Source organism: Micropterus salmoides, unplaced genomic scaffold (genome assembly GCF_014851395.1).
Source record: "Micropterus salmoides isolate LMB-PRFRI ecotype aquatic unplaced genomic scaffold, ASM1485139v1 Ms_hic_scaffold_7, whole genome shotgun sequence".
Classification (NCBI taxonomy): Eukaryota; Metazoa; Chordata; class Actinopteri; order Centrarchiformes; family Centrarchidae; genus Micropterus; species Micropterus salmoides.
The window spans coordinates 25,444,018-25,469,979 of record NW_024044459.1 but is presented as its reverse complement, the minus strand read 5'-3'; the positions used below and the strand labels follow the sequence as shown (position 1 = coordinate 25,469,979).

The window sequence follows — 25,962 nt, the reverse complement described above, 5'->3', positions numbered from 1 at the left end:
GTGGAATTGGTGTTGTTACAACTCTCCCCATGTTACAACCATACCTGGTCTCCCCTACACATACATTCACTACTTTAAAATTCTTATGCCTATAAAGCAAAGGCTAAACAGTGGCTTCAAGTTCTTAATGTGTAATCTTTTTAATTACTTAGTTAAAAAACTATTAATTAAGATACCTTCTACTTCACTGATATTTGCATCTTGAACGTGTTGTCTTGTGTGATGCGATTTCCTCGTGGGTATCTTTGATGCTTTGCAAACAAAATGCAGTTGAAATAAATCTTACTGACTACCTACCTCTAGGTGGCAGCATGTCGCTGTAATTCTATGATGACTGCTGTTCCAAGAATAATAGAAGTAGTTAAATCACGTGACCAGTCTGCGAGCGTGCTGCCAATGTGTCCGACAGCGTTACAGCTCTGTACAGTGTTAATAAAACAATGTTGTCGTTTGAAGACCTTATGACAAGGCTGCAAGACTGTGTGATCGCCCAGGATCAAGCCCCTGAAAATGTTAGCCAAACACTCGGGCTCTTTATTGACAAATTGTCTGAATCCTCCAGGTTGGTACCTGTAACCGTAGCATGTTTGAGAACACGCTGTATTTGTCACACTTGTTTTAAGTAAAGTGTGATAATGACCGTATAATTATGCTTGCATGAACAGGAGTAGTGTGAAAAGATGTAAGGAGCGCTGTTTAGAGGAGGCTGTCCAGCTGCTGAGACAAATTCCACAGGCACAGCTTCATGTTTTAGAGGAGAGCCACCTCCTGCTTCTTGTCAGACTCCTCATCTCCATGCAGCTGCAGATGGTCAACATCTCCACAGCCTGTCGTAAAGTGGACCAGGTCAGCCCTCAATATGTCTGTTCACTGTACGATTCTTAAAACAAAACGGAATCTCTTTAAAGCTTCATCTTTGTTTGACAGATGTTGCAACATTTGGCAAAGGTGGACCACCCAATGGTTTTCAGAGAAATCCACCACTGTTTGCACTCCATCGTCCAGACTGACCAGGTACAGAGCTCTCATTTCACTTGTGTTTGTCATGTATTTGCATAAAGGCACTGCAGATCACTTTTACCGTGTCGTCTTTTCAGATATTGTCTTTTGAGGATCAGCAGAGAGGTTGGTGCTGGCTGGAGATTATTTGTTTTACAGTATGTCACACATTTTATCACTCAACTTAATAACTTATTGTTGTTTGTTATTACCTTTTATAGCCTGCATGTTCCTGGAAGACAGCGCTGTCGGTCGTGAAGTGTGGCGAGAGTCATACCTTTCCTTGCTGATTAAATTGTCTGAGTTTTTCCCTGTTGCATTGCAACAAGAATCATTGAGAGATGGACCGCTTTGTTACATTGCTGTCAAGGTACGTGAAGAGCAGCTGTGTTTCTTGAATCAGTCCATTGCATTCATCACGGACTTGTTGTATAATCTTTGTGACGGACCTGAGAACTGTGATCTCCGCAGGTGTGTTTGCAAATATTTCAGCTGTTGTCCAATGAAGTGGCTCCTCTAGTGTGGGACAAGGAGCATGGGGGACCACCAGTGCAGACGATCCTGCAGGCTCTAATGAACATAATACTTGGACAGGTTTCTCATTAATGCATTAGTTCAGTGTCACTTATTCAAAAGATAGACACATTTTTAGTCGTTACCTTTGCTTGGTCTTAATCCGTCAGTGTATCCTGCCTTGCAGAGCTGCAACAGGGACACTCGTCTTTTGGCAGGCACTGCTGTGGCCATGCTGATCAACACAGCACAAGAGAGCACAGCTGGAGAAGCTGCTGCCTGGAGTCTGTTACAGGTCTCTCACCTAGGTAGGTAACCACAGACACTGCTGGACAAATGGCATGAGCAAATCACAGTTTGGAATTTGACCCAGGTATGTGGCCATGTACATGGATGTGGTCTTTGTATCCCATTTCATTTTGAGTTATATCCAAAAAAGCATAAAAGCTATATATGCTACAAATTCTACAAATGACTGTGAATGCCTAGAGATTCCTGACAGAATAGCTTTTATCCCTGTTATTTCTCAGAGCCCTGGCTGCTGACTATTGGTGCTCTCCAGGTACAGTGCAACCCCACTGGGAAGGACGGCGTGGATAGGCTGGCTGTGAGCAGGGGCCTCCTGACCTGCTGTCGACCTCACATCTTGCTCAGTTCACACGTGGATGCCAAAGAAGTGAATATAGTGAAAAGCTCACTTTAAAAAAAACAAAAAACACACATTTTACTTTGTTTGTGCTTGCTTTCATCACAAAAATCCATATTTCCCTTCTTTTCAGACGTGTTTACTGCTGAACGGTTTGTTTCCTCTGGTCTCCACTTTGTGTGAGGAGAAGCTGGGTTGTCACTACTTTGCCTTCGAAGGTGAGTAATGTCCCGGTTGTTTATTCATGTGCGTCAATGTAAATATCGCCTGTTCAATTATGACATGCTGTTGCAGTATTAACACTGTGGCTGAAGAAAGTTAAAGAGTGTCTGGCTGATATGTGGAAGAAGACGGGCGCTCGCCTTCTGCCTGACAACAGCAGCCTGCAGCAAGAGCTCATTCACATTATCTGGACCAATGCAGAAAGCCCAGTAAGTCATGTTAACATCATACTTTCGTTGCAATTCAAAAACCTGAAAAACATTTAAGTAAAGGGACATTATTTGACTTTGTAAACTCAATGGAAAGCCAAATAATGCAGGTTAGTTTACAGTATTCTAAGAACGTTTGCTTGACGTTATCCTAATCTATCCTACGTGGCATTACTAAACAGTGCAATTTTAGCTTTATTAACATTAGCTTGCTAGCTTCTCAAATTATTTAAATATGTATTACTGCCGTTACACCTCACTGATGTCTGTTTACTGTGCATTGGCAGGTGGAAGGTGTGTCGGACTTTGTGCGCAGTGCCTTTTGTCTGCTGCTGGACATCTATGAGATGGACTGTGAGCAGTTCGGTGACACAGAGAAGACTCTTTATTTTACTCTACTTCAGCGAATAATCAAACTACCATGGGAAGCCAAAGGCAAATATCATCGCCTTTGTGCCCTACTGCCGTATCTGGGTTCTGACATGGTGAGGGTTAAGTGTTATTACAGTGTTAACTGTTATAATGTTGTCAGTCGTGGTCATGATGACTTTCGATGTTTCTTTAATCGATCAGGTGCTGGATCATTATGCTGAAATACCCAATCATCTCCTGAAATGTTTGTCGACTAATCACCTGACGCCATGTGGATCGGAGCTTTACAGGTGCCTGATCCAGCAGCAGAGACGAGAGCTGTGTGATGGCTCACAAAACTCTGCTTCACGCACTGAGCTGGAGCTAGCCAATCAGTGGGCGAGGCGTTGGCGGCCCGTGCTTCATGAGGCACTGACGTCTGATGCAACTCTTCTACAGAACAACAGCTCAATACACTTATTACCCTGCACCTTTCAAGTCTTCCCCTCCGCTGTGGATCCTCTCCTGGCCTCCCTGGACCCAGTCCGCCCTGGCCACCTCCACGCTTGGGCCTGCATCATGAGCTCCTATCGAGCCGTGACTGGAGGCTCTCCCTGGGCTCTGCAGGGGAGCTTAACCCTTGAAACCCTCCAGCTAGCTCTGGGATCAGCAAATGACAAAGTCCGTCTCGCTGCTCTCAACCTCCTCTGCTGCAGCCCAAAGACCAAAGACACTCCAACCGCAGAGGAGATGTCAATAATGAGGACGTTTATTCCTCAGAACCTAAACTGCGAGTCCTCGCCTTTTCGACAACATTTTCAGGCCAGTGTGAAGAGATTTCTGGTTCGGATCAGAGACAGCTGCTTGGCACATATCAGAGGACAGAAGGGCAAAAAGAAAGGAGATGCCACCCATTCAGAGAGGGCACGGGATATGCTGGATCAGGGAATAGGTGAGATATGACAGCTGTTGATTCAAAATCCCCAAAAATGAAATGTTCTACTCTACAGACTGATTATCATTTAGCATACTGTCCATACTGACAGGTATACATTCCTATATTCCTTACTAATGCTCACTAAATTACTACCTTTCTGTTTTCCAGTACACCTGTTGTTCACAGTTGAATGTTGAATTATTTTGTTTAAATTGATAGAGGTAAAATACTAATAATTAAATCAAAAATAGAAACCTACAGGGAATACTTAGTCCTGCAATCAGCCCTTATGGACAAATGCATTGGGACACAGCTCCACATTACACCTACAGGAGCTTTTATGACATTCCATTCTAAATCTATAGGCATATGGTATTGGTACCCTCTTTGCAGCTATACCAGCTCCCACACTACTAGGAAATGTGTCTGTGGGAATGTTTGCCCGTTCATCCAGAAGAACATTTTGTGAGGTCTTACACTGATGTTTGACGAGACGGCCTGGCTCGCAATCTCCATTCTAGTTCATCCCAAAGGTGTTCGATAGGGTTGAGTTCAGGGCTCTGTGCAGGCCAGTTGAGATCTTCCACACCAAAGTATTCCAACCATACCTCTATGGACCTTGCTTTGTGCACTGGGGCACAGTCATGCTGGAACAGAAAAGGGCCTTCCCCCAGATTGTTCCCACAACATTGGAAGCACAGAATTTCCCAAAATGTCTTGACAAGCTGAAGCATTAACATTTCCCTTCAGTTAAACTAAGGAGCCTTGGCCAACCCCAGAAAAACAACCCCACAGCAATATCCCTCCTCCACCACATAGTCAGGCAGGTAACGTTTTCCTGGCATTCGCCAAACCCAGACTCGTCCATCAGATGCTTGGCATTGTGCTTGGTTATGCAAGACTTGCATGCAGCTGCTCAGCCATGGAAACCCATGCCAAGCTTCCCGCGCGCAGTTTTTGTGCTGATGTTATTGAGGTTTGGAACCTGCTCTGTAACTTTACATGGTCTGCTGTCTGCAATAATAGCACTTAGAGTTCATTGTGGAATATGTAGGAGAAGACTTTTCACGAACTGACTTGTTGCAGTCGGGGTATCCTATTGCAGTACCGCGCTTTAAAGCAAAGTGAAACAACTAACATCTCATCTCATGGAGGCTTAATCACCTGTACCTAACTTGAAATTGCACTACAATTCTGAATGATTTAATACATCAAGGGGAAGGGGAGGACAAATAAGGCTACTGGACCTAATAATATCTGCCTTTGGTGGATTATTTGCAATGTAGAGTTCTGTCTTTTTTCAGTAAATCTATTTTATTCTATTCTTTTCATCAACACTTTTTTCTTTGTGTGTCATGTAGGGTTTGTTGAATGGTTGGGTCAACTTCCATACAGCTATCTGGCACCAGGACACAGTTATCAGAGGAAGAAGACAGCGTTGCTGTTGCTGTCTGCAGTGCTGGAGACCTGCACGGACACCTGGAGCCCAGACAAAAAGAAGGGGCAACCTCCAGGTCTGTTTGGCAAAAAACAGTGAAAGAAGGCCACCCCCACCCCCCCATAAAAAACCCCCAAATGTATTCTATATACTACTGTATGATGTCAATATTAGGTACTATGTGTAAATAATAGTTTTACATTTTTTTAGCTTGGAATTTTAAAAACTTCATGAATTCAATTTGCAGCAAACATGGGGTGTCTTACTAACTGTGCCAGACAAAGAGGACAGTGGGATTTCATCTGCAGGACAAAACAGCTGGTCCTTATCAGCTGTTTAGAAGATTCTACAAATGAGGTAGAGCTGCCTTAACTGCCTCAAGGGTTGCAGATAAAATATTTTAGAGAGTAGATAAAGGATATTTTTATTCTTTTTCAGATCCGGGAGCTCTCAGCTGGGTTACTGTTGAGATTTTCCCCACCCAGATTTCCTGATGATATCGCTGCAGTGCTGCTCGCGCGAACCAAACAGCTTCTGTGCAGCCCTCGGGTGCAGGAGGCTCAGATGGGAGCACTTATGACGAATGTCCTCCTTCATAAGTAAGCCGTGCCTCCTAACATGCCCTCGTTCGGAGTTATGCCTTAGCCTTGAAGAATAAGCAGTCATCAGTTGTTGTTCTACCTGTAGATCACAAGACCAGCCTGAGGACTGCAGGCTGAGCACTAACATTACTGTCAGCAGTGGAAGTAACCAAAAGGGCTCTTGTATGGTCAGATTCCTGGTGAAGGAGCTGGAGGAGCACTACCTGACAGCCAAGGCTGACATGATGCTTGCTGCCAGAACCAAGCCTATACACAGTAAGACTTAAGATGTACAGCACTAACATCCACCATAAATTATGTTCAACCCTAGAAAATGTTGTTCAGTTGTTTAAATCCTGTCACGAATTATGTTCCAGGTGTTTTAAGTGCACTTCAGAGGTGTTTGCTTGAGGCACCCAGCGGTGTCTGTGACATACTTGATCACAGTCTGACCACTGAGGTGCTGGGCTTGCTGGAGAAAATCTCTCTGCTGCTGTTGGGTGTTCTGTATGGCGACCAGGATGCTTGTGCCACTGAAAAGGGTAAGAAACAATACCGATTTGGGGATGAATTACATGACATTTCAGATTTATTTATGAGACCACACAGGAAATTGCTCTCCTCTGTATCAGATGCCCCCCCTTCTTTTTGTGATATGGGAAATGCCATCAGCTCTCTAATAGCCCAAGCGTCTGGAGGAAGCCAAGGGGATGGAGAGGAGTGTGTCCTGCTGTCTGAAGAGCACAGCCTCGTTCTTACCTGCTGCTGGGTCTCCCTTAAGGTAAAACAGAACCAGAAGCACCATTAACCAAAATTATCTCAACATGGCAAAGGACTGGCAGTTTAGCTTAGCATGTTTGCTGCGTGTGTATTTTTTTCTCAACATGACTTGCTTTCATGTTTTCTCATTAGGAAATAGGAATCTTTTTAGGTTCTTTGGTGGAGAGAATTCTCACAGAATCCAAACCCAGCAAGTGCCTTCTAACAAAAGAGGATCTAATGAAAGCATCAAAAGTATTCAAAAGTATTCTCCTCAAATGCCGTCACTGGGTAAGTTTTATAAATCCATTTAGAGGCATTAAGTCACGTCATTGCTCCTGTTCTCTGAAAAACACACTTCTCTTCACCAGGGGGCAGTAGAGGGATGCTGTATCGGCTTTACCAAGTTCTGTGCCTCTCTATTAAGCAGCAATGATCCAGATCTCAAGGATATCCCAGCCCAAATGCTGAAACAAGTGAGTGATGACACGTGTGTATGTATTTTTCCATTTTTTATTAATAAACAGAGATGCTGGACTCCAGGCTTATAGATGCATTTTCTCTCATGTCTCTTTCTAGGGATTGCAGGTTGTGCAGTCCCCTCGTTCCACATCAGTGACCCGGCGGGCTGCGGGGTTGCCTATGCTCATCCTATGTGTTGTGTCAGCAGGGGAAGCCAGCAAAGCAAAACAACTGTTAGCCCACAGTATGCAAACCTTACTGGAGACAGCCAAAACCCCTCTACCTGAGAACTGGGACCAAACACTGGACCTGCCACAGGTTTGTAGACACAGCCATAAGAATGAGGGTATTGGTCTTTTTAACCACAAAGGCAAATGTGGTTACATCATTTTCCTTTCCATTACAGGTGTGTGCGGTTCACACTCTGCAGGCCCTGGTGCGTGGCTCAGGTCTGGGAGTAGCTGTCCTTCAGTTTGCTCCTGCTGTTGCCATCTTGTCACTCACTCTGCTCAGTTCTCCCTGCTGGGTCATGAGGAATGCTGCCCTGCAACTTTACAGTAAGACACAGGCACATATAGTTAACTTTACTTTAAGTCCAAATTTGTAAAATGAAACATGGCTTATCAGTTAATCTACCCATTCATTTCTTTATTAAATGTTTTAATTGTTTAGTCTTTAAAATGGCAAGAAAATCAGTTATTATTTATTCAGAAAATGAATTTTCTCTCTTTTGACTAATTAACTAATTGAATATCTGGTCTAAAAAATACCCCTAATGCAACATTAATTAAAATCTTCCAGGTTCTCTGTGCTCGCGAATGCTCGGCCAGCGGCCCAGCAGTGAAGAGGCTGGCCCCACCCAGCATGGCATGTCCCCCCTTGCCTTCTTCTTCCACTACTCTGCACTCCAGCCCTTCCTTCTGGGCGAGCTGAAAGGGGCAGCGCAAGACCTCCAGGGTCCACCTAATGAGGCCAAGCTGCACCTCCAACCCTCGCTCTACCCTGTCCTCACTCTGTTAGCCCAACTCCAGCCTGGTGTCCAAGACTCAACAGAGTGATTATGGTTTACTTGTCACTTGGCAGTTAATAATAATTGTTATAATTCTTTATAGCAGTGGTTTTCATCTAGTATGTAGGTTCTTATTCCAACCAAATTTTAGACCTGTGTATTCAATAATTTGTTCACCTTACCAGTGAAGGAGGAGCTTAACAAAAAATAGCTGATTTAATTAATTAATAGTGTGACTGAGGACCACTGGTTAAAGGAATTGTTTGATAATTGCTTTCTTTCCAAGAGAAAAGATTAGAAGATCAATGACATTCTTATTTGTACAGTAAATATGTAGCTGGAGCTAGCAGCCGGCTAGCTTAGTTTAGACCAAAGACTGGAAACGCGGAAAGCGCTGGTTTGTGGTTGTCCAAAAGTAAAAAAACCCACCACGTTATATTTTCCTTTTTTAAAATAAAGTATTTTATATTTTATTAACACATTATATCTTGTTTGTTCATAAAAATGACAACAGTTGACAATTTGCAATTTATCCTGAAATGGTCCAGCATACAACCCCCAGGAAAACTGTGAATTTGTAAATTTTTTATGCTACACTTTTTTTGTACTGATTAAACAAACAAGATATAACTTGTTAGTTAGTGAACTAAGCCTGGACAGAGCCAGGCTGTTTCCCCCTGTTATAGTCTTTATGCTAAGCTAAGCTAAGCTAACCGTCCGCCGGCGGAAGCTTCATGTTGAATGGACAGACCTGAGAGTGGTATCGATCTTCTCATCTAAATCTCTGCTATTCCTTTAATAGTTTGGCATTTTATACTGTATTCATACAAAGGTGTGGGGAAGGACTAAGTTGAGAGTGAATGTCTTTGGTTTTCTTCTGCCAGAGCTTTGTCAGACTTCCTGCCTCCTTTACTCCAGCTGTCTGCCAGTCCCATTTACAGTGTGAGAGTGATGGCCTCCAAGGCTTTGGTTGCCCTGACTCCCCCTTCAGAGTACATGAACATCCTCATCAAACTGGCGGCTCAACTGCCCAGTCCAGAGGAGCGCTGCTGTCACAACCGGCTCCACGGACAGCTGCTGCAAATCAAAGCTATTCTAGAGAAAGCACTCAGCACAGACAGGTGAGACTTAAAAGATCTGTTTATTCCTTCATCACACAGTTTCAGGCTTTGAAATCCCGCTGTGTTTCTATTCCCAGTGCCCGTTCAGCTGACCTGTGCAAGGTGGTGAGCAGGGTGGATGCCTCGCTGTGGCTGGTGACTGAAACCCAACGCTGCCCCCTAGTGAGAGCAGCCTATATCGCAGTGGCCGACTCACTAAGAAGATTCTGCTGCGAGACCTACCTGTCAAAGCTCCGGAACACACTCATACATGACCTCCAAACACCTCAACGGGAGCTTCAGGTGTGTGACACACATGCAGCAAAGGTCCTTGGCCCGGAATCAAACCGGGGACATTGCATTTACATGGTATGTGTCTTAAATGCATCAGTATTTTATTGTAATCAATGTGTTCACATATGAACACAACATTTTCTGCCAAAGTTTGAACAGTTTAGATTATTTCACGTGCAATGTCTGCCTGTGTGGTTTTTTTCTGTGCCATTCTCACTGGTTTTAAGTGGGCAGGTGTTGGACAAAACATGATGTCATGTATTTAGGTGTACCAATTAGGATTCATCACTATCTGATGATGCCATTTTGTTTGTTATGTTGCTAATCAGATGTGATCAAACCACATCCACACATCCCTGATGAAGCAGATAAGCTACGTTTTAGAGCATTAAACTCATAAATAAAACGCAAGAATGTTTTTACCTAAAACTAAGAACTGTGAATCTAATTGTTGCTAATTTAGTCAAGAATATTTACTGTAATACAGAAATACTCAAGATCTTAGAGTCCTTAAAGCCCGGCCTAAAATATTAAGTATTTCTCTATAACATTACATTTAAAAAAAAAAAAATGTTATCACGATAAAAAATTATATATCATTCCATATCATGATAAATCACAATAAATGTCATATCATTATTTCTTTTAAGTTTAATGGCTGATTTTTGCACCTTTGTGAAAGTTGAAAAAAACAGATGGTTAATTGTGGTTCAAACTATTCTTTATGGTCAGAACGTGACACTTACCAAACAGTGGATCACTTAACAAATCTGAGGTAAAACAATAATGAAAAAATCTTTCTTTTAACAAATATACATAAGCAAAATTAAGTGAAATCTTTTTTCAGTCTCTTTCCTCAACAAAATAAATATCTTAATAGAAAACTGAAGCGCTAATTCTTTCGTGATTCAAATTAATTATATCAAACATTTATTGAACAGTTGTTATATTGTTATTGAGGAAAATTATATCGGGATAATTATCATTATTGTTTAATTACCCAGCCCTACATCAAAGTAACACAAAACATATTGCGAGGTAGCGCAAAAGTAGTTTAGAATAAAAGTTGTTCCAACTTTAACAGAAAATTAGGGCCCTATCCCTCAAAGTAAGTTGAGAAAATTAGTTTTCAGGGCCTTTAAATCAAGTATTCAGGGGCTACCAGGATGCCCAACAGATATTTTTTCTAATGCTTTATCTATTTCATCTCCACAGGTTGGGTTGTCTTCCTTCCATCAGCAAGCCATCCACTTTCTATGTGCAGATCTTAAGTGGGCATGTCAAATCTGGTACAACTTCTCTGCAGTGAGCCCTGATCTGAGGCTCTCATTGGTTACGTGGGTGGTGGATGGGCGGGGTTTGCAACAGACCAGTTTGAAAGATGTGATCCAAAGGGTGTTGCAGGTGAGACATAATCTACTCCCCAGACTTCAACATTAACCAGACAACAACAAAGAAACAGCCTTTTCAAAAACCCGTCCAACAGCTTTCAGTATAACGACCTTCTTAGAGCACAATGTGAGGAAATTGAGGAAGCAAAGATAGGCTTAAATATAAAGCCATCTGAGGCTGAAATCTGGCTGGAGATGTTTTTTCCTCTGACATAAGGGTGTGTGTATAATCTATTATGTTCTGTCATCAAGGAGACTTAAGTACAGTCAGTTTGAGGATTTCTGTCCTTATTATTTCCTGTTCATGTAGGTCATTTAGATTATCCCTCCAGCATGTTACATTATCTAGAGCACCCAGTTGTGCTGTCCCATGTATATCCTGTTAAGTGTTTAATTGACTTTCTTTTAAACAAGCTTGATAACATGTGATAATGCATATATGCAGACAAAGATAGGGACTACTGTTCTTGTTGCCTAGTCATTTATTTTACAGTAGTTGTTTACCCTTACGTCATATACGTGGGAACCCTGCTGTCATGGATCAGAGTTAGTTTAACTGTAGTAATGGTAAATGAAAAGATGTTTAGAAATAACACAACGGCACTGCGCACTGTAAATTGTAAGTAACAGTAACAAGAGAAACATGTAATGGGATTGTCAGTTAAACTAGGAAAATAGGAACTGCACAAGGTGTTTGGATTGTTGGAACTGAACCAATGGAAACCACCAAAATAGTGTAGTATTGTACTCGCGTTGCTGTTTATATTTTCATAATTTTTGACATTACTGTGTGATTAAAAACAATTTGAAAGCTTTACATTTTTTTCCATACATATCAGAATTTTCTTGTTTCTGTGCAATCTCTTGTATGTTTCCTACTGAGAGCCACCAAAAGCACATTGATCATTTGAGTTGATCAAAGGACTATACTAATGCTCTTTATCCTCAGTCAAACCTGAGGGAGGCATTGTTGAGCCAAAGTGTGGAGTACCGCAGGACCTACCTTGCAGCCCTTGTAGCAGTGATGGCCGGAGGTGATTCTACTTTACTCCCACATCTTGCTCAGTCAGCCCCACTGGAGGAGCCAATTCTGCCTGAGTGTCTGGACTTGTTTCTTGGGGACCTGGAGGACCGGCGAGGCGGGCCCGAGTTTCTGTCCCAAGCTCTTTATGCTGCTAGTCTGCTGCTTTCTCAGTGCTCAGACTCCAGGTTTTACTTGTTTTATCATCTTTTCTTTCTTTTTTTTTATTTCAGTATAGAGTCACATACCAGCAACATCTACCTGCAGCTCTGACTTTCTTCTTATCTTTGTGCAAATCAGTTCAAAGATATCCGTCTTCCAGCGCTGGTGTAACGTCTTGGAGTGCCAGCGGTCCCCAGATGCCCCAGAATTACTCAGGATGGCGTGTGCCGAAGCTCTGTGTGTGGCTGGAGTTCCACTAATGAGCCTGACAGAGCACAGCACTCTGCCTGCCATCAAGATCAGGTATGGATGAAGTCAAACAGTGTTGTCAATGATATGATGACAGACAGAAATTAAAATGGTTCGTTCTGGTTTAGGTTGATCAACACGGGTCTGTACTTGCTGCAGGACCAAAGCCAGCAGGTGAGGACAAAAGCGGCCTGTTTTACCTCCATGTTGCACCATGCGAGAAGAGGAGAAAGCCAGAGGAGCGTCTACCTTATGCAGGTCAACCAGGCTCTGCCGCGCCTCCTTGACCTGATGGTGGATGAATGCTGGGATACTCCAGGCACATTGGAGGTGTTGCTGTGTAACCTGCCTCAGTCTGACCTCAGATCTGTGCTGAGAGAGGCCTCAGAGACTGGGTATGTTACCTCACTGAATCGATACACTTGTACAAAAAGACCAACCCTGCCTGAGTGTTGCTTAACTGTTATTATTGCTTTAGGTGTTCCAGTCTGTATGAGCAGGATGAGGCCAATGTGTTTGCGGAGCCCTCTGTGATGTCTGCACATGTGTTGCCTTACTTGCTGCAGATGGCTGAAAAATACTCTGAATCCTCTGCTTTGGCACAGAGCCTGACTGCATGGGCAGAGGAGAGTGCTGCACAGGTGCTGGACAGCCTCGCATTCTGCAAAGAGCTGCAGCCAGGTACCACATTAGTGTGTCAGTCTGAAAATAAGAATGTGTTTGACAAATGAATATGTGATGTCTAAATGTTACAATGTGAGTATTTATTCTTGCTCTCTAGATGAGACATTGACCCCGGCCTGGCTTGCTCTCCTCATGGACCCCCTTCTCCACAGCACTCTGTGCGGCCTGTTCACCAGGGCTGCCTTTCTCCTCCGGCTGTTGAAAACATGTGATAATGTACAGCACCTTTGTGATCCTTCATCCCTGCACATGTGTTTACAGGAAGTTTGTAGTCTTCTCAGCCAGAACGGTGTCCACTTTCCCTCTGCTGTGACAGCTGCCGTGGCTGGAGAGCTGCCACTATGACGGAACGGAGGGCCTTTTTCTGTACACTCAATGAGCAAAGCCTTTTGGCCGATGAAGCCCGGGATGAAATTACCTGTGGATATTTCAGGAATGCTTATGCCATCTAAATGTGCAGCCTTAGTCTTTAGGGAGTGTTGCAACTGCTGAAGCTGCAGTACACCAGCACTTGGCAGACTAGGTTATGTAAGAGTTCAGTGACTTCAGTCAGTTGTATCCATCATCATATTACCTATTCAGAATAGAGACCCATTGGGTATTAGGTGCCATGTGCACATGAGGAGAGCAGTGTAGTAAAACAGTTATCCCTCAGAAGCTCCAGTGGCCAGTTTTTGCTGCAGTGTTTTTCTAAATAAGAGTTTATAAAGTTATATTTTCAGAAACTTTTAATTACAGGAATAAAGCTTTTTTTATACAGAGGTACAGCCAGCAGAATAGCCTAGAGATCTGTCTTTATGGTCACCATTACCCTAAGCAATATAGTCATTCTTATTCCTCGAGCAGTGCTCCTGTCCTCTGTTGTTCTGAGTTGTATGTTTGCCATGTTTCAGCAGCAACAGTAGCAGCACTCAGACTGATGCAGTGATGTAATGCAGAAGCATCTGGAGAAATGGGCTGCTTGGTGCCCAGCAGGGGAATATAGTGGATGTTTTAATGCTCCATTAGAGGCCTGCTGCCTGGATAAGTGTCCATTTTCCAACCACATGAGGGCTGGAGATGATTGACTGGATCTGATAGAGAGCTGGCAGTTGCTCCGCAACGGACCGCACACTAAAGCAGTCTTGCGTCATCAGATAGCCCACTGTTTTGTTTGAGATGGATCTCAGTATTAGACAAACACTGACATGACAGAGTTTGTACAAGCTATGAATTAAATGTGTATGCAAGTTTTTATTGTATCCTCTCAACATTTATTTCCTTTTGATGTGGTACTGTCAGAGGTGATTAAATTGCAGATTCTCAAAGTAGACGGTATCTAAACCAATTTATCAACATCTGACTGTAAACCAGCTGTTACAGTTTTCACTGTTTCACATACCTCTAGACATACATAAGGTACCTCTATTTCAGTTGAGGTTTCCATTGTGCGTGCTTGTGAGCATGTAGATTATGCAACAGCTATGACATTAAGCTTGTATTAATGATTAATATGTAAAGCTTATGCAATGTACTTCCCTTTGATCCACACCTACATTAACGCCTGGTGTGTAGAGCTCTACGAGATTAACATGTGTCTCAAAGGAAGCTACAGGTGGTTCTTGTCATGTTCTTGATGCAGAAAACAAGCTAATGCTAGATAATGAACGTTATAGGGAAAAACAAATCTTGAATCCACAGGAATTCTCACTAAATTCGAATTATGCCACACTTAATGACGCCTACACTATGCAATTATTGATTAAACATGGCTGTGGCTGTTGCCAAAAAATCTAATTCATATATAATACAGTTTCATAGATTCACAAGTAATTTAAGACAAAGCTTCATAGCACAGACCCTTTAAAATACAAATGGAAATGTAGCTAGAGCTCTTGACAGTATGCCTGAATACATATGCACAGTTTCAATGAAAAAACAGGCATAATAATTTTACTTTTACTTTTAATCTATCAGACTCTGTTTGAACAATGTATGCAATATTATGCCTTCTGCCTCAACCTTGAAAACAAAGTTGGAAATTTCAAAAAAGGCAAAACCGCAAAAAGCAACGTGTGTATAAAAGTGGAAAAAGACCATCTGGCTTAATAAAAGCATTCGTTATCGTTACTGAGAGTGCTGAGTTTCTCAGTAAGCCTGCTAATTAAATGATTAACTATGGCAACAGGACACGAGGCCAAGTAGGAACAACCACTTTCATTGGGCATGTGTGGACACGCATACAGACTTGTGCACCATTTGGAGCATGAAAGAGTTTTTCCACTGTCCTATCACAAGTTATCAGGGGGTCCTAGCTCATTGTGCTCAGATGTTTTTTTTATTATAAAAATGGAATCACAGTAACCATCTTGATGAATTAAATGCTTTTTTGGCAAGTTTTGTCAGTTTAACTGTGCATTTAAATTTTTTAAAAAGAACCGTTCATGCTGAATTTAATAAAGTGAACTGTTGAGGTTGTTATTCTGTAAAAGTGTTTGTGTTTGTCTTTCAAATGACTTTGTGTCATTTTCCAAAGCTTGATATCTCCACTAAAACATATTGCAAACAAAGGCTACTGCACCACTGTCCTTACAAGCATTGCCCACTTCAAGTACTGGACACACTAAATAATTAGCCTGATACAATGTGAAGCCTGTAATGACATAGCAACACAGGGTTTTTGGTTTTTAGTCTATCATTTTAGTCTATCTTCAGCTATATCAGATTTTAGCAGTTGTTTCCACTCCTGAAAAAAAGTCTCATGTCAAATGTTCTGGTCTTCAGTCTACTCCAGCTCAGTTTAGTTGGTTATGGAAGTCCATTTCTGAAAATTTAATTAAAACAAAAATGCTGATGGTAAGTCAAAAATATGATTAAAAATAAATTATTGTCAGCAACTTCAGCTCACTTTACGTAGTGATGGAGGTGAATCTCAGCCAAGAAAAGAAAACAGATGGAAAATTAGGATTTAAATATTACAATGTTACAATACAATTTAAATATTGCATTATTTGGATTTACAATAAGCATTATGATCATCTATTTATTTATTTTTCTTACTTTTATGGTGGAAATTGGTTTCCATATGTTTTAGTTGGCTCATTCCCAATTGTGTCTATTAATTAAATGTACATGCAAGGTTTTATTGTATCCTCATTAAAAACTTGCATTGCACTTGCAACCCTCAGTACTTTCACCCAATGCATGCTGGGAGCACCCCTCTAACCCTGAATGAGTGTAATGGAGAGGGCCGGACAGATGCTGTGTGTTTGCTCTAGTAATTGCCTGAAAACTGGGTAAGCATCTATTTGAAAAGTGGCTTAGTGAGCATTGACTGACTCATGCATTGGCTGCCCTCTTTACCACTCAGCCAACAATGACAAAGGGCCTCTCTGCTGAGTATACAGCTCCCTGTGCTCAGGCAGACAGAGGCAAATACTATTGGCAGATGTCCTTCATCAGCCTCTGTAGAGTCCTCCTCTGAGGAAAAACAGGCCTCATGGGGTGGAGAGGAAGCCTGGGAAGCAGGAAAACTGGGGTTGGACAGATGTACCAAGCACTGAGAGCCAAATAAGACTCAGTTGGCAGGGGGAAATAAATGGTAAGTAAATGATTTTTAGTATGAAAATGGAAATCAGAGCAGCTATTTATAGACAAATACAATAAAGTAAGAAGCATGGAAATTATTGTTTGATAGGGAACAGGAAAAATAAAAAGAGGGTGGATTGTAGAAGTAACCAGAAACATCAGGTTTTTGCAGCTCAAACAAAAATGTGAATGAAATTCGTTGCTTTTCCAAGCCGACTTTTTTGACGATGTGTTTATTCTCACAAGGCTGCGTGCCATGATAAGTTGCCAGACTTTTTTTCAGCTTCTTTCCTGTGTGTTCCTGCGCGCGTGTGTATGTGTGTGAACCTGGTGAGGCTTTAGGACCTTGAGGTTTGTACTGCAACGGGCAGCTTCTTCTCCTCCCACTGAAGGCTGTTTACGAAGAAAGCTGGGCTCCTCTGACAAAAACAAGGGCTGGGACTCCAGCGATAGGAGCAGTGTGTCTGAAGCACATTCAGCACAGGCTCTTCGTCCATTTTGTATATTGTTTCCCAACCCACCGTTAATTTAGAGGAAAAGCACAGCAGTGCACCATGTTGTCGGTGAATTCAGCCCGTCAGCTCTTCAAAGTGTTTTTCTCTTTGCACGTTGTTTTCCTGAGCGTGGACGTCGTAGAGAGCAGTGCATCAAATGGAAATCAAAAAGGTAAAATGACACATTGTGGACTTGTTTTTGTTTAATTTGTGATATGTTTTAAAAACTGCATACAGTGTAGCCTGATTTCCTTTAAATTACGTGCATAATAATATATAAATGATTTTAATTGCACAATAATGTGCTTATTGTACACACGTTATGTTGTTATTGTTCTCAGACTGCATGAGATCCAATGGTGTGGAGTACACAGGGGAACAACAGAGCTCCTCCACAGGTCTGACCTGTCTAAACTGGACCAATACTACTAGAGACTATGATGTTAACATCCATCCTGACTCACAGACAGGTAAACTTCAATTGATGTCTTTTAATGCAGAGATCAGTGAACATCCCCTTAAATGAAGGATGAAGATTTGATCCCTCACCTGTTTATTGCTGTTACAGGATAACAAACAACTCTAACATCTTTCTTGAAATATTGTAATAATACATGTTGCTACGGGCAGATCAGTAAACACAGGGATGATATTTGCAGCCCACACTTCAGCTACTGCACCACTGATTTGTCAGTTAAAGGCTTCTTTTACACAGTAGCTGCCATTTCCTTCCTTTGTGCTTGTGGCAGCCTATTCATTGTAGTGTTGTGAAGTCCTGTTAATGATTGATGAATCCAGTGGTTTATCCACACAATTGGACAGACAGACATTCCCATGAGGAATCAGTAACAGACTGATGCTGTTTTTATCGTTCCTCCTGTAGGTGTGGGAGATCACAATTACTGCCGAAACCCAGACTCCTCCGAGAGGCCCTGGTGCTACATTGCTGGCCCAGATGGGACAGTCCAAAGACAATTCTGTGCAATTGACGCATGCAAAGGTAGGTAAACATTGTGCACAAGAATAATCACGAAGAGTTGTATGAGTAGAGTAGTTTGCATTTGCACAAAGAAGTTGCACATTTGTAGAAAAACAGCCAGAACAACAGCAGCAAAAGCCCGACCTGTTAAAGATAAATATGCAAATTCCACATTAATGACAAAACAACACTGAAATGGCAGCTTTTCTCACAGACTGTTATCTTGATGCTGCCGGCAATTACTCTCTCTTCCCTGTAAAGCTGTCATTATTTTAAAAAGTGGGCTATGCTAGGGAAAAATAATGAGGTGGAATGTTTGTAGCTATACAAATGTTCTAATTAGTCAACACAAAAAAAGATGGCTTGATGAGGATACAGCCAAATTTTTAATTTTGATGGGTCAATTAAAAAGTTTTTAAAAGGTTCCCCTTGGTGTAGTTATACCACAAAGTAACCATGTTGAGAGATGGATTCCTGACAATTTACTTCTTCCCATTTAAGAGTATTAGTCTTTTGCGGGTCAGTTGGTCAGAGTAAAGCCACTGTGAGAAGTCTGGTCTACTTGGCCCTTTGTTTCCTTCTTGTCTGGAAACCAGCTCAAGTCACAAAATAACAAAGCCCTGCCTCACATGTCAGAAAGTTCAGTTTCAGGAAAGGCATTGACCACGCCCAAAACCGAGCTCATTGGCAGAGAGGAACAGTCTTCCCATGGAGACAGCAGCTAATTGGCTGCTTCAATTTATGACTTCATGCCATTTCACTCCAGCAGAGTTTGTAAACAACTTGTATGGTGGAAAGAGAGTTAAAGAGCAGATGTTGACATCTGCAGCTCTTTAACCTTCCTGGCTGCGGAAACTGAGTCAAGCATGCAGAGCCTGTTTATGTCTGGCACAAAAAGCATGCGCTGGCCGATCTTCTAACTGATTTACGTTCCAACAATTTCATGAGAGCATTGTCAGGGCTTTCGTACTGCTGTTGAGGAGGTTGTTGCATCGGTGGTTCTGTTAATGGACCAGCAGTAATTGGAAACCACATAGTCCAGATGATGGACTTGTAGTCAAGTCAAATCAAGTCAAAGTGTATTTCAAGTGCATTATTACAACAAGTGTCTCCACACACTATACAATAAAGCATCAGTAACAAACCACTAAAATACAGAGCAGATGAAGAGAAATCAAATAAACGACTATGCAAATAAATATAAAGAATGAATCTGAGAGGTAAACAGTTCGTGTTAATGCTTTATAGAGACCCTACTGGCAGCTAAAGAGCCAGACATTTTACTCAGAAGTTAATGGAGACCAAGACAGAGTTAAAAGGAGAGTGAATCTTGGACTTAACATTTGTGGTAAGAAACGAGACTGCAAATAAATGATTATGTTGTAACTGCTAGATTTGTCATTAGTCAACTTTAATGGCTTACAGGTTTGCTATTGTTTCCACTGCCCCAAAGTAAAAATTTGTGTTATCAAAATGTGTTGTTGTAAAGTACATTTTCTGGAATATCAATTGATAAGCTTCCCGCCAGGTGACCCCACCATCTCGGCACGGATCACAGATTGTCTCTCGGACATATCTGCATGGATGAAGGCTTGCCACCTTCAACTAAACCTCTCTAAGACTGAACTCTTGGTCATTCCAGCCAAGCAATCTATCCACCATAACATCAGTCTACAAATTGGCTCCTCAACCATCACTCTAACCAAGGTGGTGAGAAACTTGGGTGTCATGATTGATGACCAGCTGTCCTTTTCAGACCATGTTGTTGCTGTTTCTCGGTTGTGCCGCTTTGCTCTATACAACATCAGAAAAATCAGGCCCTACCTCACTCAGTTCGCCACCCAGCTTCTGGTACAGGCCATGGTTATCTCTTGCATCGACTATTGCAATGCCCTCCTAGCAGGTCTTCCAGCTTGTGTGGTGAAACCACTACAAAGGGTTCAGAACGCAGCAGCGCATCTTGTTTCATGTCACTCCATTACTCTGTGACCTCCACTTGCTCCCCGTGGCCTCCAGAATCAGATTCAAGTCACTAATGCTTGCATACAGAGTGACTACTGGGTCTGCACCCATCTACCTAAACTCCATAATACAAACTTATGTTCCTTCTCGGCTCTACGCTCCTCCAACGAACGCCGCCTGGCTCTGCAATCCCTTCACACAAAGCAATCCCAGTCCCGGCTGTTTGCATCTGTGTATCACCACAATGGTGGAACGAGCTACCACACGCCATCAGAGCAGGAGCGTCCCTCTCTAACTTTGATGATGGTCAAATACATCCTGAAATGTTAAAGGGAGAGACACCCTGGTACAAATGATGCAAAACCTCTGATGATGTACTAATTTACAAATGTATACTGGGCTATGTTATATTCTTCATTTTGCACAACTCTGTGTGGTAAAACAATTTTCAAGTGCGGGTTACAGGTGTAGAGGGAGTAGTCTGCTCAGGAGGAAGGCTTTTGTGGCTGAAGCTAGAGCTCCTCTTGTCACTGGTCTTGTGTATTACCTGTATGTCATGTACATATTTTACTTTCATATGATTTAGCTTCCATTGATTGTACACCAACAGTAGCACAACTCAGAGCATCTCCAATTAAAAGTAATTTAACACTGGTATTGTGTATCGGGTCTTTAGAACAAGCCTCCACTGTGCCGGCGGAGACGAAATCCCTCAACCCAACAGGAACCGCTCCCTCCACAGAGAGCTTTCAGCTGGCCAAGTCAGGAGCTTCTCAGGGGGAAGTTGCTGCTGTGCAGCCAGTGATGGGAATCAGCCAGCGAGTGCGCACAGGACCCAAAAAGAAGAAGGACCTTGGCACGCTCGGTGTGTTGTAGTTATTTCTCGGAAAACATCCATGATGTTGGTGGTCTTACAAGGCATTCATTGCTACGTCAACTAAATATATTTGTGATGTACTTGTATGTTCATCTCTTAACGTTCTCCTTTTGTGTTTTTCAGGCTACGTCCTTGGCATCCTCATGATGGCAATTATAATCATACTCGGAGTAGGCATCACATTTGGCTACTTCTACAAGAGGTCAGTATCTAAATCACAGCATCATCAGTCATTTGGTTCAGTATTAGGGGATGTTTATGAAAGAGAACCCAATGTAGAGCATTTAATTATTCTTATATATTCTGTTTGAAGAAGCATCTGTTTCCAGGATAATTACATTTAGTACAACTACTGTAACTGTAAGGCCTAAAGATGATGCTTCAGATCATTCTTGTGCCTTCCTATTGCCACTGTCATATGTAGACTTGATGCGCAGGAGAGAAATGCGAGTATGATTACTTAAACACACATGAGAGCATGTGTGTTTATTCTCTCGTGAGTTAAGGGCATCAGCTGTTGTTCACATTCCCCAACAATGCTCTCTGTTGTTCCACTTTGATGTAATGCAGCCATTTTAATGCCTTTATCATGGAAAACCACAACAGAACATGAGGAGAACCATGGCAAGAAAGGAAATGCCTGCTGTTTATTTTAAGCATTCTTATTTTGTATTCTTGAAAGAGAAGAGAGCGTGGAGGAGGCTTCAGATTGGGTAGAGAAGCCTGCACATTAGCTACAGTTATGTAATATGTAAAATGATAGCCCCAGTGTTGTGAAAGAGGGCACTCTGATTCCCTTAGCCAGCACACAAAATACCCTTACAAATCTGTCTTTGCCTCTCAAATCTGATTAGCAGTGTCTTTGTTTTCTATTTTTAGGAGGTGATTATTAATAAGGAGGAGCAGCATATTATGTCAGAGGGTTTATACCTGCCCTCAGTGTACAGTGACATCACCTTCAATAGTGTGATAGTTGTGTTGCAAGCATGCCCATATTCTTTCCAATTCAACTGTCCCTCCTCTGGCCAGCAGTTAGTTGCTTTACACTACCCTGTGCCTCTTACAATATAAATGAAGTCGACTTTTTTCACTCTAGACTTCTCCAGGCCAGAGAGGCACTCAGAGGTTCATACTATACCCCCATTTGGAACAAGCTCTCCATCAACCAGTAGCACTAGGTAGTGTACTGACAAGGAAACTGATCCCTTGCAGGCTTCCCACCCACAAGCACTGCAAATAGCACCCTGAGGCTCTGCAGTGATGGGGAAGAGTTTTGGGATTTGGATGCCCCAAAGAAGGCACAGCTTCATTATGTTAACCTTTAGGTTGCCTTTGGATAGGGCCAGGCGAGCTGTTACCCCCTTGTTTGCAGTCTTTGTGCTAAGACTGTACACACTTCTTAACTAATTGCTCGGCAAGCAAAACAAAATGCAGATATGCGTGAAACTACATCTAACCACACCCTAGTGTAAAGAATAGGTGATAATGTGCAGTGTTTCGCACAGTATGTTGAACTGAACTAGGCAGGTAGGAAGTGTTTTGAATCCAAGAGTATATTGCCCAGTTTTGGCTCCAGATCAGTAGAAAGCAGCCTCGTGCTGCTTCCCATCACTGTGTTGCCTTGGAGTAGATAAACTCCTCGCCAGCTTGTCAGTTCTGTGTTCCCTTTCACCATCTGTCCCTTGTGTTTGCTGCTGACGAGGCACTTGTTATAAGAGGCTCTGTTATCTACATACAGTATGTTATGTGAAGCTCCTTATCATAAATATATAGTTTGGGTGGCCCCTAAAAATTTCGCAATACATAGTTTCAGTTACAAGACTACTTAAGGCATCACTATAATAATAGCTGTTTTGATTATACAGCAAAATAAGACTTGACAGTGATTGCTAATTTGCATGATTGCTTTGATCTTTAGCTCCGAGGAATAATTTAGGCAGCTATAATCAATATTCTTAAAACTGGATCACATGACTCCTTGTATGCGAGGAGTAGCCCGGACTGACGAACATGCAGAGAGTTATCACCTGATTCGGCGGTTCCCCTCAGCTCTACAGAGCGTTTTAGCTTCTTTCTGCTCATTGTTTTGGTTCACTCTCACTGCTCCAATAACATTATTTTCAGCCACAGCAGTGCGCTACCTGCCATCTCCAAACAGCAGACAGACACAGTTAGTGACTGGCTGGTGAACATAGTGGAGTATTTAGCAGCTAAAGAGCCGGACACCTCCCTCGGGAGTTAGTGGAGACCAAAAAAAGTTAAAAGGAGTGTAAACTTTTTCTACAGAATTGGTTCACAGGAGATTGAACATCACCATGGTGCATTAATAAGAATGTAGGAGGGACAGCTGTTTCCATTTAAGCCATTCATTGCCACAATACACACATAGAGCATGTAGAGCAATAGGAGATGATGAGGCTTGACAGTTTAGTTTTTTTTTTTATCAGGCACCACCATAGGTGTGTATCTGAAAGACAAAGACGGAGAGCCCTCACTTGTGGTTTGTGTTGCTGCCAGCCAGAACAAAGGGAATGGGTGGAGCATATAGAGTAGACCATGATTAGGAGGGAGCGAGATCAGGTGAGAATGGGCGGATCCGTGCCATGGAAGTAGGCAGAGGGTTGCTGAATAGTATGGCTCTATTCTACAAGGAGAGTGAATTTTGGACTTAACATTTGTGGTCAGAAACACAACTGCAAATTAATGATTATGTTGTTTCATAACTGCTAGATGTGACATGACTTTAATGGTTTGCTTACAAGTTAGGCATTGTTTCTGCTATTCCAAAGTGGCCAAAAGAAAATCAGTTATTGTAGGCAGAAACTTAGGAGGCCTAACTTGAGATTTGTAACAGCATAATGAATCTGTGTTCTCCGTTTGTCTTTAGGGGTAAGGACTTAAAGAAGCAGCATGAGCAGCGAGTGTATGAGCGCGAGATGCAGAGGATCACCCTGCCACTGTCCGCTTTCTCCAACCCCACCTGCGAGCTGGTAGACGAGAACACCATCGTAATCATGGCAGAGCCCGAGACGACCCCCGTCCTGGAGGGCGGGGACCCTCTTATGGGCCAGCAAGCCGGTACCCCCGGGGCATGAGTAGGCGTGTAGTCCTCAAACAGGACTGTGATACATTTTTGTGGACCAAAACACTCCCATCTTCATTTCTCCTCTCTGCCTCCCCGAGTAACCTCTGGTTTTAAAGGAGAAAGGGAGCAGTGTTCACTCCAAAAGACTTGAACTGAATGCTGTTTGCTGTGTTCCCTTTCCTGTGGTTTTTATACATCTGAGGCACAAACAAGATGATCTGACGCACCATGGACACAGTCTTAACAACTAGAAACCAACAAGGTGAATCTGTTGATAATGGAAACATGTCATGAGGTCTTTAATATTCATATTTTATACACTTAAAAGTCAAGAAAATCATGTCATGGGCTGCCCCCTTAAATAACAGTATGAATCTCTAGTCAAATGGACTATGACTAGTCAGTGTTTATAATGGTGTGTGATGAAACCAATTCTTCATAAAGAGATGGTGTTTTGAATGTGGGAATGTTTATAACTTTTTTTTGTTTGTATGTTTCCATGTGAAGAAGGTGCTCCCCACAGGAGGTGTGTGGTTACATGATGAATATGTGATTGCTTTTCTTTGTATTGACCCACTGGCTGTGCCGAGGGACACGCGGACAAGACACGCGTATGTATAAAGACTGCTTTGTCTTGGAGACACACTGGTGACACAGATGTGAGTGTCCAAAAATAGTTATCCTCCTCTGAGACAGGATGAGGGGACATAAAGTAAAACGACCCACTAAAGACAAGGGAAATTGCCGTAGCAGGATACTGAATGTATTTGTTTATCTTTTCCCGGGTGATTTTTTTCTCTTTGTGCGACTGATGGCCAATGCAGTTGCAAAGCATCAGGGCGGTCATTGGCAGACATGAAAGAGGACTTGCCCTTTTCTTCCACAGGTTAAGGAGTGACAGGGAACATATAGTGGTCTCAGGAAGCATGAGAGACAGTAGTTAGTCCTCAGGACAAAATAGCACTGCCTCAACACAGAACAGATGGTATCAAACAAAGACAAAGCCTCAAGTGTGTGTTTGCAGAGCAGGACAGTGAGTGTGTTGAAGTGCTGAAGAAGCCTGTTCTCAGATTAGAATCAGACACTTGAGTTATGACCTTGATGCTTGAGGGTAGACACAGTAGAATAGAAACAGTCAAAAGTTCAGGAACATTCAAATACATGAATGCATGCACATGGTTACCTGCAGTATGTTTGTATTCAGGGGCCATTTCTTTGCATCTTTATAAAGTAGAACTACTAATTGAAGAAAACATTTAGAAAATACCTGCCTGAAAATAAATCATCGTGCGATGAAGATTTTTAGTTTGTTACACCTGACAAGTCTCAGTGTATTTTGTTTGTCATCACTGCATCACTCCAGAGGATTTTGTTTTTGGGTTATTGGTTATTGCTGGATTCACGTCACTGGTTATCTTTGGTTACTGCTGCTCTGTTTAAGCATCTGTGTGCGGTTGTAATTATTTTCTTCATATAAGCAACGCGTTCCAAACAATGTTGAATATTTGAATTTAGTACTTTAGTATTTGTGTGAATACATATTTTCACTGCTGAGACTGAAATAAAACATCAAACACAGACATTGTGATGTGATGTATTCGGTATATTTTAAATTATATTGAGATGTTTCCAATAGAACAACATCAGACAGTAGGAGAAGGGAGTGTGTCATGTTATTCAAGGTTTGTTAACAGTGGGAATGCTTTGCACCAGCTCCCTCTGTTGGCAATTCTTAATTACTGTAGTCATTTCTGTAGCCTGAGAAAGTAGGTTAAAAAAATACAGCAAGAAGTGCAAGCAGGACAAACAGATTTGAAGAGGCTTGTAAAAGAATCTGAACCAACCTGTTACAGGAGAGTTTGGATCTCTTGATGTTATTCGGCACATACACTTTGACAGTGATGAGACAAACTTTGAAGCTAAAGGTCTCAATAGACAATATTATGTATATAATAACTATTATTTCATGAT

The 25,962-nt window shown here is 42.1% G+C and overlaps 2 protein-coding genes across 6 annotated transcripts; both read left to right on the top strand.

Moving 5' to 3' along the window:
• Window positions 1-381: 381 nt before the first annotated feature.
• Window positions 382-15,497, top strand: si:ch211-225b11.4 (thyroid adenoma-associated protein homolog). 5 transcript variants are annotated; one of them, XR_005442536.1, is made up of 31 exons: window positions 382-562; window positions 666-846; window positions 928-1,014; window positions 1,098-1,125; window positions 1,221-1,369; window positions 1,471-1,593; window positions 1,700-1,820; window positions 2,043-2,188; window positions 2,292-2,376; window positions 2,453-2,589; window positions 2,877-3,074; window positions 3,163-3,892; window positions 5,239-5,391; window positions 5,563-5,672; window positions 5,754-5,914; window positions 6,003-6,172; window positions 6,274-6,438; window positions 6,529-6,677; window positions 6,809-6,946; window positions 7,027-7,131; window positions 7,235-7,435; window positions 7,524-7,674; window positions 7,919-8,171; window positions 9,011-9,247; window positions 9,325-9,595; window positions 10,736-10,924; window positions 11,861-12,120; window positions 12,233-12,397; window positions 12,472-12,738; window positions 12,910-13,024; window positions 13,125-13,197. XR_005442536.1 is itself a non-coding variant. In XM_038704495.1 (31 exons), the coding sequence occupies exons 1-31, from the start codon at window positions 441-443 to the stop codon at window positions 13,370-13,372; spliced, it is 5,637 nt and encodes a 1,878-aa protein (XP_038560423.1). In that variant the 5' UTR covers window positions 382-440; the 3' UTR covers window positions 13,373-15,497. The 5 variants fall into 5 exon arrangements, 3 of the variants coding, with proteins under 3 accessions (XP_038560423.1, XP_038560422.1, XP_038560424.1); XR_005442537.1 differs by having other exon boundaries at window positions 12,949-13,024; window positions 13,125-13,190; XM_038704495.1 differs by having other exon boundaries at window positions 9,325-9,529; window positions 12,822-13,024; window positions 13,125-15,497.
• Window positions 15,498-17,148: 1,651 nt separating this feature from the next.
• pik3ip1 (phosphoinositide-3-kinase interacting protein 1) lies at window positions 17,149-25,571 on the top strand. The gene is made up of 6 exons (XM_038702748.1): window positions 17,149-17,260; window positions 17,430-17,558; window positions 17,972-18,088; window positions 20,706-20,894; window positions 21,030-21,108; window positions 23,794-25,571. Exons 1-6 carry the CDS (start codon window positions 17,149-17,151, stop codon window positions 23,999-24,001), a joined length of 834 nt encoding a protein of 277 aa, XP_038558676.1. The 3' UTR covers window positions 24,002-25,571.
• The last annotated feature ends 391 nt before the right edge of the window (window positions 25,572-25,962 follow it).